Here is a 14380-nt window from a genome sequence, read left to right on the forward strand (position 1 = left end):
AATACAATAGTTTGGACTGTGATATGCCGCCAAGGTTGAGCATTGTTTATCAATGAAAGTCACTTGTGTTTTAAGAAACAATTAGACTTGACTTTTTGCGGGAGAATTGATTAAAAATGTCAAACGAAATTGCTGTGGAAAACATCAGTTGGACAGCAGGAACGATAACATCGATGGCTACAAAACATTGGCAAACAAACAGTTTGTAAAGAACGTTGTTGTTCCATTCGAACATGTTTGAAGTTTGAACTACAGTTGAAACAAATTATCAGAGCTGCATTTGTAAATCATTTGTGACGTTTTTACTGGGTGGTTAAAGAAATGCTGCATGTAGTTAGTATCGTGAAACTTGCTTATGAGACCGGAGATAAAGCAAGACCGGTTGCTGTTAATTGTCACAATGTTTTCTTTGCAATCACACCCAGTGAAAAAGTGTAGAATCAAAGACTAAAGCCAAAATAATCAACGTTCTATTCCATACTTATTGTTGATGTTTACTTTACTTTTTGTTAAGTTCTTTCAGGTCTTGAAGCTCACGAGGTTGTCGTTGGTATATTGGTGCCACGTGTCTTCCTGCTTCTCGCTGCGGGAATGATTGCTATCGCAACAATTATCGAGATCGTTTGTTATATTCGGGAAGCTCCAAAAAAGGGTGGATATTTCAATGTTAATTTAGAATGTAATGAGACAGTGTTTAATGTTCTTTGCAAATCGTATTCAGATTTATGGTCTTTATACAGAAAACTTTTTTTGTCAAGATGTCATTATAAGTTATATATTACTTAGTTGCGACATATTTGCAAAACTTCATTTGCTAAATGGGTCAGAGGTAACAGTTTCGCTGACTACTAAATTTATAAATACTACGTTTTCGACTAGATAAATATTTTTTTTGTTTAATTTTCAGGTTGGTTGATTACATTGTGTTGCACGGTGTTTTAAATGAAAATCAAAGGCGGATATACGGGTTACTCTTTGTACTTGGGCCTCATTTCAGGTTGCATGTATGTACTAACAGCATTCTCCATACAACATTATACTACAAATTTGGGATAATGTCCATCTTACTTCCAGCCTGTACAGCCTGTTTTGGTTTAATAAATCGTAGGTGCCTATGTCTATACATAAGCTTATGTTGTAAATGCAATACAGTTGTGGCTTTTGGATGCATTCACCCAAAAACATATGAGGTTGACCTTGTTTTTCTCACGTTAAATTTAGCGAGGTCTTTTTTAATTTCGCACATTTTTTAAAAATATCGGATGTTAATGTTCAAATGTACGTGGCATGTATGTAGGTGCACAGTAAAACTTTAGAGCACAGTTCTTGTCACGTGGTTTGACATTCGTGTTTCGCCTTTTCTGTTTGCTTGTACAATAAAACAAACTGCATTTAGGCTACGCTGTTACGGGAGATTTAATGCAAGGAACCCCCCCCAAAAAAAAACAAAAAACATTTGCAATCTGTGCGAAAGTGGGAAATTCCCACTCTCCTTCCTATGAATTTCCCCCATTCTGAAATAACATTCGTTTTACTCCCTAGACAACATGACAGACAATCAATGTGTAGGTCTAATACCACAACAAAATGAAAAAAATAAACATAGGTTTTATCGAAATAAAAACTTTTGTTCAGCATGTGGGGGCATTTTACAGTTCACAAGAACAGAGCAGAAACCCATACTTGGGCGATAAATAACTAAAATGAAGAGAAGGAATTTCGACGGTAATGTTTTACCAGCTACGGTCCAATATATTAATCTACGATGATACGTTTGCTTTATCAGGTTCATGCAGTGTAGCTACCTTGTAAAACGTGTAATAGATATAGGTGCAAGGTGTCATTGTTTTAAAACACCGTTAACTTTCAATGACTTGAGTTACTTTCTGGTGTGCAATTGAATTCCAACTTTTTCGTACAACTTAGAAACGAATTGGCCAGTCCTTGCATGGTCGCCTTGTTTGCACAAGCCTGACTTCCTCCGCTAGACGGCGGTATTGGACCAATCAGACTTAAGGCACGTCTCCGCTTGTTCGTTCGGGCAAGTAACCTCGTAGGATAGTTGGGTATTTTCGTCATCTGAAAGAATCACACGTCAAAAAGTTTCCGCGTTACAACTGAAAATTGATGTTTTCAAATTTCAATACGTGGTTTGCCGTACCATTTTACTCAAACCAAAGGTTTAAATTTATAACTTGATTACCAATAAGTTCGTCAGCCGAATATTCTTCAGGTGAAAGAAAATCAACTCCTGGAACGCCATCCACATTAAAGTTGGATCTCTGCGCAATGACATCGTAGAAGAACCTACAACAATGTTGCGATGCACTAATACCTCACATAAGCAATTATACTAAGTAGTCAATAATCGACGTATATTATGACGTAACAATCCCCGGCAATGGCACAATGCTTGATCATTAACGAGCCATCTCGTCAACAAACATCGTAACGTTGGGAGCAAAATAACTGTTTAGAATTATCCTACACATGCTTTTGCCGTTTTCTTCTTCGTCGAATCAAGTACCACGCAACAATTGCCAGTAGAATGAATAAGAAGCACGAGAGCGCGACGACCCCGATGACGAGGTTTCTGTTTAAACCATTGGCGGAAGTGGCTGCAGTGGGATCATTGAGAGTAACTGCAAACAACAAAATATAGCATAAACAAAAAAGTTTCCAGATCTTGGTCGTAATATTCACATGTTGTTATGACAGTAAACATTGCAGTTCTAAAGGCAATTTGTGTGAAGTTGTTACAAATAGGCTTGTCACGTCAGGCACTATTTAATTAAATGTTCATGATCTGAGTTCATAACGACAAGCTTTTATCACGTTGGGACGCATTGAGAATTAGAGACAGTATATGCGCTAATACAGTGCTGTATGGTGACCCACATGACCTCTTATTTCTTTCAAATCGTTGAAAAGTATCTTAAATAAAATTCCCCCATTAATCGAGTTTGAATGAAAGGTGGTTCAAAAAAAGGACAACTTTAAGCTATTATATAGAAGTCACGCAGCCCGCCAGTAAACCTTTCGCCGCCTTAATCACCACTTTGCTCTATTTTGAGAGGTAAGCGCTCTCTGTTTGAGGAGGTACAAGCGACGTAAATATGTAATGTGTAATCGTTATTTGACAAATATACCAATGCTGATCAGGCCCAGTGGCGACCTTGGAGGGTTGTTACCGTTTTTCATTGTTTACCCGCAGTATCTCAAACAGCTTTTAAGCAACTTAACTTTATTACCTGGGTGTTGTGACGTTGTCGATTCCATAACGGTTTTATTCGTGGAAAACTCATTTTCTCTTGTTGTGGCGCCTTCACCGACCACAGCGTGGGCCTCAGTTTCCGTCATAGTATCTGGTCTGGCTAATTTTGTAACACAGGACGTGGGCTGACTCCCTACCACAATCGGTTAGCCTTACATGCTAGTTTCGTTCCACGCCAACCTTACAAACTATATTTGCTTTGATTTTTGTTAAGTTATCTGCAAGAATCGGCAAAAACATTAGGAGGTAAAGAGGATTGTTGCAAAATAAACTTTTCTGTTTCTAGCTAACGCCGACTATACATTCTCATTGCTGACATTCGTCTTTTGGATTCGGTTTCATTCTATGGCGAGGCAAAGGAGAAGGCCAGATTTGAAAAACTACTCAATGCTAGAGTTCTGGCGTTCTTGTTTGAAAGTTATCCTCTCCAAATAGTCAGCAACAATAGTTTAGCTAAAACCACTGCTGTTTGCGATAGAACTGCTGTGTACAAGTAAATTGCGTAATGTATCATTCTGCAAGCCGCCCACCTACATTTTAGTCGAACTGCTGTGTGCTGGGCTGACTTAACAATCCTGATGATTCATTCACTGCATATGGAATGTACTCTCAAACGCACCAATGAAATTAAGGAACTACAGAATAAACGAATGTTTACTAACGACCGCAATTTGTGCCGAGTTTTTTTTTCATTCTAGAAAGCCTTCTTTCCGTGGGGTGCTGTATGTTTGATAGTTTTAACGCTGTGTTCATAATATACTTTATTTACAACTGCAATCAACACAACCTGAGGTACCAAAGTCCGTATGACGCAATAATCAACATAATCATACAATGAAAAACAAGTTAAACTGATAGGAATATACAAGGACCAACGTCGTTGCTGAATCGATAAAGGAATTTATTGTTTGATCAATGCGTGGACCTGTAGCTTGTAAACCTCGTTGGCTCAACCGGAACGCTGTCGTATTCGTGATAGTGTCCTAAAGAGATATAAACTTAATTCAGTGGTTATCGACATGCATTATTACATTTTCCCTTTGGCTATTTTAGAACTTTGCATGTCATTCCATATCAACTATAAACGGTGCTATAGACTGGCCACGAATGAGTTATATATAGTAAGCAATGTGGAGCCAATAATATGAATTGTGTATAAGCTGCAGACAGATGGCTACTGTTTCGAGTTATATATAGGTTTATGAAAATGAGCAAATGCTAAGTAAATGGCGAGTTACTGAACAAATTGGAAATTTGTCCACGGGGAGGCGTTACTCGTTGGTTAAGAAACTCTCCATTAATTAGACCAATACTGCATGTTTTAAAGCAAAATTGTTCAGTGAAAGCGTCGACATGGCCCCTTTGAGTTGCAATGCTGTCATTTTGCAGCATATTTAACCCACCGATAATTTTAACATTTTATGTGTAAGCAACATGCGTAGCCCTAAGGAATACTTGGCGCACCACAATCCGAAGTAAAAACAATAATTACCACATACCTGTCTGGAAATTGTATTTGCCTTGGTCTCGACTGGAAGCAGAAGAAACAGTTGATGAGGGGGCGTAAGACGTCAGCGTGGTTACGTCACTTCCAGGTCGTAAAGAATTCATTTGTATTTGGCGGATGCCATTGTTTTGAGTGCCTATAAATGACTTATAGATATTAATATCAACCATCAGTCGAATTAAATCAATGCGTTTTTTCTTTTCACCTGTCGCCCATTTTGCATCGACCCTATATACAGTGGCAATGCATAATAATTCAAAGTATGTATTATTATCAATTGCTTATACTTCGTTTCGAAACTTTTTTGTGCTTGTGTTTCTCCCGTGCAAACGGAATTTTTTTCTTTACAATGCATCATTTTGTTGACATAATATAATACCGAATGATGTGGTCTGATGCAGAAAACTCTGTTGAAAAGTCTTGCCCGTCGCTACGCGTGAACTGGATGTCGCCGTCAACTGTTTCGCAACTCCTGTAAAACACGTAATTCCAAATGAAAACGAAAGCATTGCTATTTAACGCCAATAGACAAACCTGGTCTGGCAAAATTGTTCCTGACAGAGTTTTGAGCCGTCCTCTGTGTTCCAGCGTTGATGTGTCTTACGTCACTGCGCGGAGAGGCTAGCGATACCGGGTTAAATTGCTTTTCAGTGATTTTAGGCGCTCCTGAATTATGCAACTTTAAATCTGTGGAATAGCGATTTCTTAGCAAAGAGAAAACAGTTTTTCAAAACGTTGAGGCCTTTGTCCTTGTTTATTACACTGTATTGCAACAATTTTCACTTTGCGAATGGAACAGAGGCTTCAATTATAGTTACTGCTGTTCAAAAGTTACAAATGTTTTAACTCTTGCCATGAAAACTGCTTTCTTCTTCGCCTTCGTCTTCAAAACTGTCGTAATCTTCCATCCCAGATTCCTCTTCGCTAGGAATTGGCGGAAGAGGATTTTTACGCCGTTCGAGATCTTGAGAAAACAACAAAATGTAAAATTATTTTATTGCGTTGATTTGCTGTCTTATCAAGTAGGGCAATTACATTGGATGAAACGACTATAGTATGCTACTAATTGCTCACCTGCAATTTTGCGGTTATTTGGTTTCGGCCTAACTGCCACCATTTCCTGAGTCAACCTCTTCCGATTATTCATAGTTTTGCGCGACACCGGACTCACAGAGGAACCAGGGTAGTTAGCGTTATGTGTGGACATTTCTTTGTACACTGGATTGCTTCGGGATTTGGGATGCTCTGTTTCGTGTTCCTCCCAGTACTGCTTCTGCAGTCGTGAAGATTCTAATCTCTTGGGTTGAGACCGTTTTGTCGGTAACGGTTTTTTTTGTGCTGAAGTCGATGAAAAAGAACGGTTTTTTGTCGGGCGTTTAGTTGTGGTGTTAATCGTGTTTCTTCGGTCGTGAGAGTCTCTCTTTTTCTTGGTTTTGCCACTTGTTGGATGCAAGGACGTTTTCCTGTTCGCAGTTACACGCTTTGTATTTGCGTTAAAATCAGTTGTCATGACTTCGTCTTCGTCATCATAATCTTCATCATATATTTCTTCTTCCAGCTCGTCGTCGATTTCATCTTCGTCCAATTCAAGTTCCTCATCTTCAAACTCCTCTTCATCAAAGTCGGCCTCTTCCTCTTCCAGGTCGATATCTTCATCGTCGTAATCATCTTCTGTGTATTCCAAGATTTCATCGTCATATAGGACCTCCCTCTTCCTCGTGGATTTTTTCCTTGAAGCCAATGTTTTGACTTTTTTATCCTTTCTTGGTGCTTGACGCTTTCTCCTTGTGACAACTTTCTTCCGAGGAGATGATGGCCCAGAAACTGCCCCCCTTCGTTTTGACACTTTCTTTTTTACTACCTGTTTTGGCTGTTTCACTTGTTGTTTGACTTTTGTCCTCTTTTGCCTCACAGCCTTCTGGGTTTGGTTAATAGGATCTGTCACGTGGGGAATACGATCAGTCAAGCCTTTTGTTCTGGAATGAAATTGTAAATTACGAACATATTTTTTTCAACAGTGTTGCAATCCGTTGTTAAGACGAGTTTAAAAAATCTGTTTAGTTCAAAAATATATAGAGGTTTACATACGAGTTTCCGATGCTGCCTTTCAGTTTCATTACAATTCCCGCCACAGCCACCACTGCGACGCCTCCAATTAATCCTGCGCCCCCACCAGCGGCCAAACCGAGTAAATTAAATCCCCCAGTAGTTACGTTGTCGGACGCGGTTGTTGCTGAAAAACGAATATAATGTGAATTAAACTTTTTCACGCAATTATAAAATGACGATAAATAGTTGTAGCGTTTCAACATTTGTTTTACCTTTGGAATGCATAAACCGTTAGAGTCTTCAGAATAAGCGCAAGTCAATAATTCTTTTGATTACAACGGTTTGTTTTCTTTAAAAAAGTGTCGATGATTTTACCAAAGTTCTTGCGAAATAATTTTGGAGGGCCATTGGTTGTAAACCTCGATATACCTTCCGGCGTGTGATCAAGGTTACGGGAAAGCACATTCAGTTCCTCATCACCTTTAGACTCGGTGGTCTCCTTAGCTGTCGTTTCATCCAGTTCCGTAATGTCTTCGAAATCGTCTGTTGTCTCTGCAATTGATGAAAGCTGGTGTAATTGAGTGAACGACGCTCTTCAAGCTGCTGGATTTGTAAAATTTAAAGTGCCGAGAGCGGGTTTTAAGCTGCGGTAACTGGAAATTTAATTTGACATTTATAGCACTCTCCAATGTGTAGTGATTTGCGCCTTCCCCTGTTGTAGACGGTCAAAGAAAACAAGCATGGTATTGGAAACCCAGCAATTTTTGCATTTGATATTGCGGAATGTGTTGATTACGTTGTTAACTCGGGATAATGGCTTTTTGCACCGTTCAGTAATAGGCCTATTAGTAAAAGTGTTTTAAAGGAAACAGAAAAATAACCGAACCAGTATGCCGTGCATTCCTAACCTTCCAGCTCTTTCAACGTGGTTTCAAATTCCATATTCGCCCAATCTGTGACTGTTGAATTTTCTGTTGCAGTTGTTTGTGGCTGTGTTGTTCTTGTTGTTGTTTGTGGTTGTGTTTTTGTTTGTGGTTGTGTGGTTGCTGTTGTTTCTATCGTGGTTGTCTGTATGACTGTCGTTGGTTGAGTGGTAGTTGTTATTTGTTGTCTTGTTGTTACGGCTGCAGAGGTCATTTCCTTTGTTGTTATTTGGGGGGTAGCTTGTGGTGTAGTTGTTGCCATCGGTGTTGTTGATAAAGTTGTCATTTCAATGGTAGTTGGTGAAGTCGTTGGTCTTGTAGTGGGGATTGTTGTTGGTTGCCAAGTGGTCGGAGCAACGGTTGTCGCAAGTGGTAAGGTCGTGGTGTCTGGTACAGTTGTTTCTGTGCAACGATTTTATGTAATATTACTTTCCAGATTATCCACAATAATTTATGACCAACGTGTCTTAACCATCTTTTGTGTTAGAACCGTATGGGAAACCTTAGGTTTTCATGCCAATATGTTTTTTCTACGAGAACAGAACAAGGCACGAACAGAAGCAACTGAATAGTCAGTTGCAAAATGGTCGGAGCTTTAAGACTGCGGCTGTCTAACTATGACATTATAGTGTTTTGATTTAACTACAAAACTTGAATAATAGTTTTAAATTTTCTTTCTTTAAAAGCGTTAATGATTATCGTTGTAGTTTTTTGAGAGCTATGAAAATGATGTTTATTGGCCGCGGTTAAAAGTTACTTCTCATGTCATTCCTACAGAATATCATGCACACAAAAAGTTAAACATTTATATTGAAAATAAAGCACATGCAAGCATATCGTCTGCACAACATCAGTTACTATAACTTGGATCATAAACGCCCAAATGAATTCACCTGGCAAAGGTCGTTGACAGATATAACGTGAGTTGTACATGTTGCATTCGATGTCGATCCATTCAAACAAGGCATCAAGCTCGAAAACCCAACCCATGATAACACACTGTTCGTTGGACATGTGGAAGTCATTTGGTTCTCCGGCACGCCACTGTGCATCTGCGAGAACCAAGGGGCTTGAATCCGGCCAAATCCACCCGGCGCTGTGATTGAACTTGGTAAGCCCGATGTACAGGGAGTAGGGCTCTGTAATTATAGTTTATTTTTGCTTTCAGTAAAAACACGTTGATCGCCTTTTTGCATTTTAATGACAACAACAAATTTATCGTGATCATACATATACAAACTAGCTGTTAATCGTTTCAATTCTAGAGCTTTAAAGTAGATTATTTACCGTGATGCTTTATAAGCATTTCCCAATTTTGCTCACATTTTTATGCTTAGATTTTTTAGACAAGATGCGATGTGTTTATATTCACACCGCTTCAGATCTATGTGATTAAAATGTTTGTAGTTTTGCCTTAACGTTACAACCAAAACAAGCAAAAATGCATCGCTAATACACATGGCGCCATGAAGAGTTTCTTGCCTGCTGTAAGCAACCCAATTTTCCCCACGAGAAAGTTCTGGATCGCTTTGCTCTTTACTGCGGCCAGTGTCGCACTTTGTGTTGAACACTCCATTGAAGCTGAGTCATAATTGGCGACCTTTCCTCCGATGAAATACTCGAAGTTACCATAGCTGTGCCATTCGCAACCTCCAAACGAAACCAAACTTACGATAAGTAGAACGTTTCTAAGCCACGGCATTGCGAAAATCGATTAGCAACAAATATGATGAAACCTGTTAAAATGGGAGAAGGATTAAAACAAACACAAACTTCAAGATAAAGTTGTGTTTTTTTACAACTCCAGTTTGTGCATCATACGCTAAAGCCTAAAAATGCAACAGAAGCGTTGCACACTCTACAACAACAGCCCTCTTCTTTTGGTATCGGTCGAATTGAAACCATTTTTCTGTAATTTTTTTCATTTTTGTCTATGCTATATATAATATCTGTCTGAGCTTTAAAAAAACGATCCAACCCACTTCGACATCTTGCAAGTCAAACGTATTCAATCATTCTGTTTGACAGGGAGGTGATTAAGGGTAATTCTCATTACTTGCCGCTAATGACCAACTTCCGTTGACGTCCTCTATTGCATATGCCATTGATGTAGTTTCGTGTGTATATTATGTTATTAACCTTTACCCTATTCCTCTAGCTGGGTATTTCGTTTCCTGACCTTGTTTCTGGCTTCCATCTTCCTCAGTAACAAGTAATTAAATTGCCAAACGATCGACGACGTCCGAAACATTTTGTGACGTGTGTTTGCTTTGGAAAAGGCACTAAATGCAGGAGCCACAAAAAAAATTAATTCGTTTTCAAGAGGAGCGAAATGTTTCTTAGATTGGATGTAGCGAACCACAAAACTGACTTTTAGATCATAGTGGTAGAGTGGCTTGCGTTTTGAATTTTTTTTTTTTTTTTTTTTTTTTTTTTTTTTTTTTTTTTTTTTAATTTTTTTCTTTTTATTATTATTATTGCAACAACTACAACAACGACAGAGAAAAGAGAAACAAAACACGAGCTCAAGAAACATACGCTACTACACACATCAACATTAAATTACAAAGTATTCCATTTCAATTTAAATTCATTCACTTTATTAGTTCTTAATGCAGTTTTTTTTTCTGCTGCTCTAACTTGCTGTACTTGCCGTCGAAACATAGTAAAACAGGGTTGCACTTTGGCCACTTTACATTTGTAAATACAAAATCTTGCTATTAATAAAATTAAATTGATTAGTTTTTCCCGGTTCGTACTTCCATTTTCTGTACCAAAAAGTTTGAGTTTATCGGTGATAACAATTTTTTCCATTAATTTGGCATCTAGCCAAGCACTAACATCTTCCCAAAAATTTGCAACATTAACACACATACACAATATATGATAAATTGTTTCTGTTTCTAGTCCACAAAAAACACATTCACCCGTGTCTACTAGTCCGAAGCCAAATAACACGTCGTTCATTACTAATGCCCTCAAATTTACTTTAATTTGAAAAGATCTTAATTTCGTTTCCAGGGTGCATTTAAAATTATTTATATATATCGAGTGCCAGTGGGCTTCCGTTAGGATCAATTTGGTGGTGATTGCCCATTTATTTTGCTGCTTTCTTGGGGGTTTTCTAATTTTTGAAGCATAATATTCGTAAACTTGTTTTGCTGAATAAAACTTTTCATTTACATAGTCTCTAAGGCGGGTTAAAATAGTTGATCTATCTATTTCTATGTCGTAATTTGTTTCCCATTTTGTTGGTATGGCTTTTATGAGCTTAAGGTAATCTGTATAATTTTTGCTTAAATCTTCAAGCCCTCTAGTCTGTAGTTGTTTGAAATGGCAATATTGCAGGGATTCGTCAATGATTTGGTGGTATTCTAATATACCGCTTCGTATGAATTCATCAAAAGCGATTGGTTTTCCTTTAATCTTTATTTCTCTATTATACCATAGTACTTTGTTATAAACGGATTTGTTGCCTTCCGCCGCATGTAAACAATCACGCCACTCCCTAAGGGCCACCCAGAATGTACTTAATGGGGTTGCTGCTTTAATAATTTTGCTGTTTGCCGTGATATCACTGCATGCAATGCATACCATTTTGTTTACGGATGTTATATTTGTTTCGACAGTTTTCCATGGGGCCATAAAATTCGGGTTCAAAATTTTTCGTATCCAAGAAAATCTTTGTGCTTTTATGTACGACTCAATGTCTACCATATCTATTCCCCCTTCTTCAATCTTTCCGGATAAAACATTTCTGCTTACTCTCTCCCAGTTTGATCCCCAGATAAATGTAAACAGTTTTTTTTTAATGGATTTTATAAAACTTATGGGAATGGTAACCGGAATGACACTTATTTTATACAGTAGTTTGGGTATTATTAATGCTTTTAATATCGTAACTCTCCCTAAAAGTGAAAGGGATTTTGCCAGCCAGGGTTTTGTCGCAATTGACACTTCTTTTAGAATCGATCCAAAATTTATGTCGAAAATTTCAGGTTTATACAAGTTGACTGGGATTTTAACTCCCAAGTACTTTATGTGGTTGTCAGGCCACAGAAGTCCTTCCGATAAAAAGTATTTTGGTTTGGTCATTATATTTTTTCCGAAGTACATTGCATTGGATTTTGCCATGTTCACATAACACCCTGAATAATTACCAAAGCGGTTAAGTTCGTTAAAAGCTTCTTTGAAACTGCTTTCCTTTCCATCGAGAAAGATTAACGTATCATCTGCAAATAACGCAACCTTAATTTCCTGTTGACCTATGTTTACGCCCGCTATCATTTTGTTATTTTGTATGGACAAATTTAAAAATTCTATACATATCACAAATAGAGTTGGTGATAGCGGGTCACCCTGCCTCACTCCTCTCTGCACATCAAAAGCGTTGGACATGTGATTATTATTTATGACCAAACATTTTGCTTCGGCGTAAAACGTTTCAACCCACTTAATCAAAATGTGTCCAAACCCAAACTTTTTTAAGGCTATTTTTATAAAGTTCCAGCTAAGGGAATCAAAAGCTTTGTAAATATCCAAAAAGAGTAAAGCCGCAGACTCTCCCGCTTGCTTTACATAGTCCATAACATCAAACAGAAGTCTGATATTGTCCCCAATATATCTGCTTTTTACAAAACCAACTTGCTCTTTCGAAATTACTGAGGGGAGAATCTTTTTTATTCGCATATTAATAGTTTTTGCTGCAATTTTGTAATCAGCATTTAATAAGGTTATAGGTCTATAACTCTCCGGGTACAATGGGTTTTTTCCAGGCTTAGGCAACAAGGTAACAACCCCCCAGGCCATTTGTCCAGAAAAGGATCCAATTTTACAAGCGTAGTTAAATGCCTCAACCATTTTGCCGTTCAAACATTCCCAGAACTTTTTGTAAAACTCAGCTGGAAACCCATCTAGTCCAGGCGACTTGTTGTTTTTCATTGATTTTAAAGCCCTCAGGCATTCTGCGGGAGTAACCTCACAATCACATGACTCGCGATCAACGTCGCTTAACACTGGCGTGGGAATTGTGTCCATATAGTGTTTCACGTTTTTATTCGTTTGCGCTGGGTTAGTTTCTTTTTTATAAAGATTTTCAAAATATTCTGCGAGTTGCTGTAGAATCGCAGTTTGATCGGTTTGTATGTCATCTTTATGCATTAATCTAGTTATTGACTTTTTCTCCATACGTCTTTTTTCAAGATTTAAAAAATATGAATTATTTTTTCCCCCGTATTCAGCCCAACGTACTCTGCTTCTCACAATAGCACTTTTAGTTTTGTCTTCAATAAGACAATCATACTTATCCTTCAGTTCTTGCCTTAACATGGTCGTCGCTTTATCGTGTGGCTGAGGTGCTATGTTTAAACTTTCGAGTCTTGTCTCAATTTCTTTTTGTTTTGCACTGGTTTGTTTACATTTTACGCTGGAGAATTTAATCGTATGTCCTCGCAGATTACATTTTAGGGATTCCCAAAGTGTTTGTGGTGATACAGTTCCATTGTCATTGAAACGTAGAAACTCTGCCACCCACGTTTTAACTTTGATACAATAATTTTTGTCATCGAGGAGGGAAGTATTAAATTTCCAATATCCTTGACCCCGCTTTACTTCATCTAAATTTATTTCTAGTTTAACTATGCTGTGATCGGAGCGGACGCTTGGGATCACTTCCGTGCTCCCACACTTTCCCAGAATATTATCGGTCACTAAAATAAAATCAAGTCTAGTGGCACAAAAAGGATTTTTTTGGATACGTGTGAAGGTTTTGGAATTTGGGTTTTTAACTCTAAAGACGTCATACAATCCAATGTCCTGCATTATTTCTATTAATTTTTTACTAGCACGCTTATTATTGTGTGGCGTTAAACTTCCTCCTTTATCCAAGTTGTTGTCAAAGACGCAGTTAAAATCTCCCCCGATTATGATGTTATCATTTTCAAACTCGTTGCTAAGAGTCTGAAAAGTTTTTCTGAAAAAGTTTGGGTCGTCTATATTCGGGCCATAGATGTTGCCTATAGTAAATCGAATATTATTTACACTGATGTCCAGATAGATAAAGCGGCCGTTTTCATCTACAATTTCTTTATGTTGCTTATACGACAGTTTTTTTGAAAACAGAACAGCGACGCCTCTACTGGTTGTAGTGCCGTGTGAAGCCACTATTTTATTGCCCCATTCTAACTCCCATTTTTTTAAGGTTCCCGGGGATGAATGTGTTTCTTGTAACAAAATTATATCAAACTTTTTCTGGCGCAACAAATAAAATACACTTCTTCTTTTCCGGTTATTTTTCAATCCAGCGACATTGTATGTTATGAACTTCAACATGATTGCAGAATAAGGGTGCACTTACTTTTGTATTAACCAGTAATATCCTGGCCTATATTTAAATCGTATTCAAATTCGTAACCACAGTTACATCTAAACGGTAAGCTGCGAGTCAGTGTTTTCAAAAAAATCTTATCACAACCACAGTGCACCACTGTAACGTCGCATGACATGTTGTCACAATTTTTGCTCATACCTTGTTTGGGGATTGCGTTTAACGTTTCGCATGAGCAGGAGACGGCCGTCTTTTCACATTGGTGGCATTCTAATAATCCATTCGCTAGTTTGTACTCAGGC

General features: G+C 38.0%; 2 protein-coding genes across 2 annotated transcripts; both read right to left on the minus strand.

The window, feature by feature from the left end:
- Positions 1–1638: 1638 nt before the first annotated feature.
- On the minus strand, positions 1639–3484 carry LOC145913300 (uncharacterized). Its single transcript, XM_083000917.1, has 4 exons — positions 3252–3484; positions 2489–2642; positions 2204–2307; positions 1639–2079 (listed from the first exon to the last, which is right to left on the minus strand). Exons 1-4 carry the CDS (start codon positions 3358–3360, stop codon positions 1985–1987), a joined length of 462 nt encoding a protein of 153 aa, XP_082857043.1. The 5' UTR covers positions 3361–3484; the 3' UTR covers positions 1639–1984.
- Positions 3485–4129: 645 nt separating this feature from the next.
- On the minus strand, positions 4130–9064 carry LOC145890196 (uncharacterized). The gene is made up of 11 exons (XM_082981228.1): positions 9041–9064; positions 8647–8892; positions 7739–8155; positions 7260–7382; positions 6870–7014; positions 5856–6757; positions 5635–5745; positions 5316–5468; positions 5161–5253; positions 4774–4917; positions 4130–4257 (listed from the first exon to the last, which is right to left on the minus strand). Exons 1-11 carry the CDS (start codon positions 9057–9059, stop codon positions 4187–4189), a joined length of 2424 nt encoding a protein of 807 aa, XP_082837354.1. The 5' UTR covers positions 9060–9064; the 3' UTR covers positions 4130–4186.
- Positions 9065–14380: the final 5316 nt, after the last annotated feature.

This window comes from Ascidia mentula, chromosome 1 (genome assembly GCF_947561715.1).
Source record: "Ascidia mentula chromosome 1, kaAscMent1.1, whole genome shotgun sequence".
Classification (NCBI taxonomy): domain Eukaryota; kingdom Metazoa; phylum Chordata; class Ascidiacea; order Phlebobranchia; family Ascidiidae; genus Ascidia; species Ascidia mentula.

Bases quoted from the DNA above. Each gene is read 5' to 3' on its own strand.
- LOC145913300 (XM_083000917.1), bottom strand. From the start codon at position 3,360: ATGACGGAAACTGAGGCCCACGCTGTGGTCGGTGAAGGCGCCACAACA. The intron at 2,643-3,251 runs GTAATAAAGTTA...TGTTGTTTGCAG, and splicing joins GACAACGTCACAACACCCAG to TTACTCTCAATGATCCCACT. The intron at 2,080-2,203 runs GTAATCAAGTTA...TGATTCTTTCAG, and splicing joins TTCGGCTGACGAACTTATTG to ATGACGAAAATACCCAACTA.
- LOC145890196 (XM_082981228.1), bottom strand. The intron at 5,746-5,855 runs GTGAGCAATTAG...TGTTTTCTCAAG, and splicing joins AAATAACCGCAAAATTGCAG to ATCTCGAACGGCGTAAAAAT. The intron at 5,469-5,634 runs GCAAGAGTTAAA...GCTATTCCACAG, and splicing joins AGAAGAAAGCAGTTTTCATG to ATTTAAAGTTGCATAATTCA.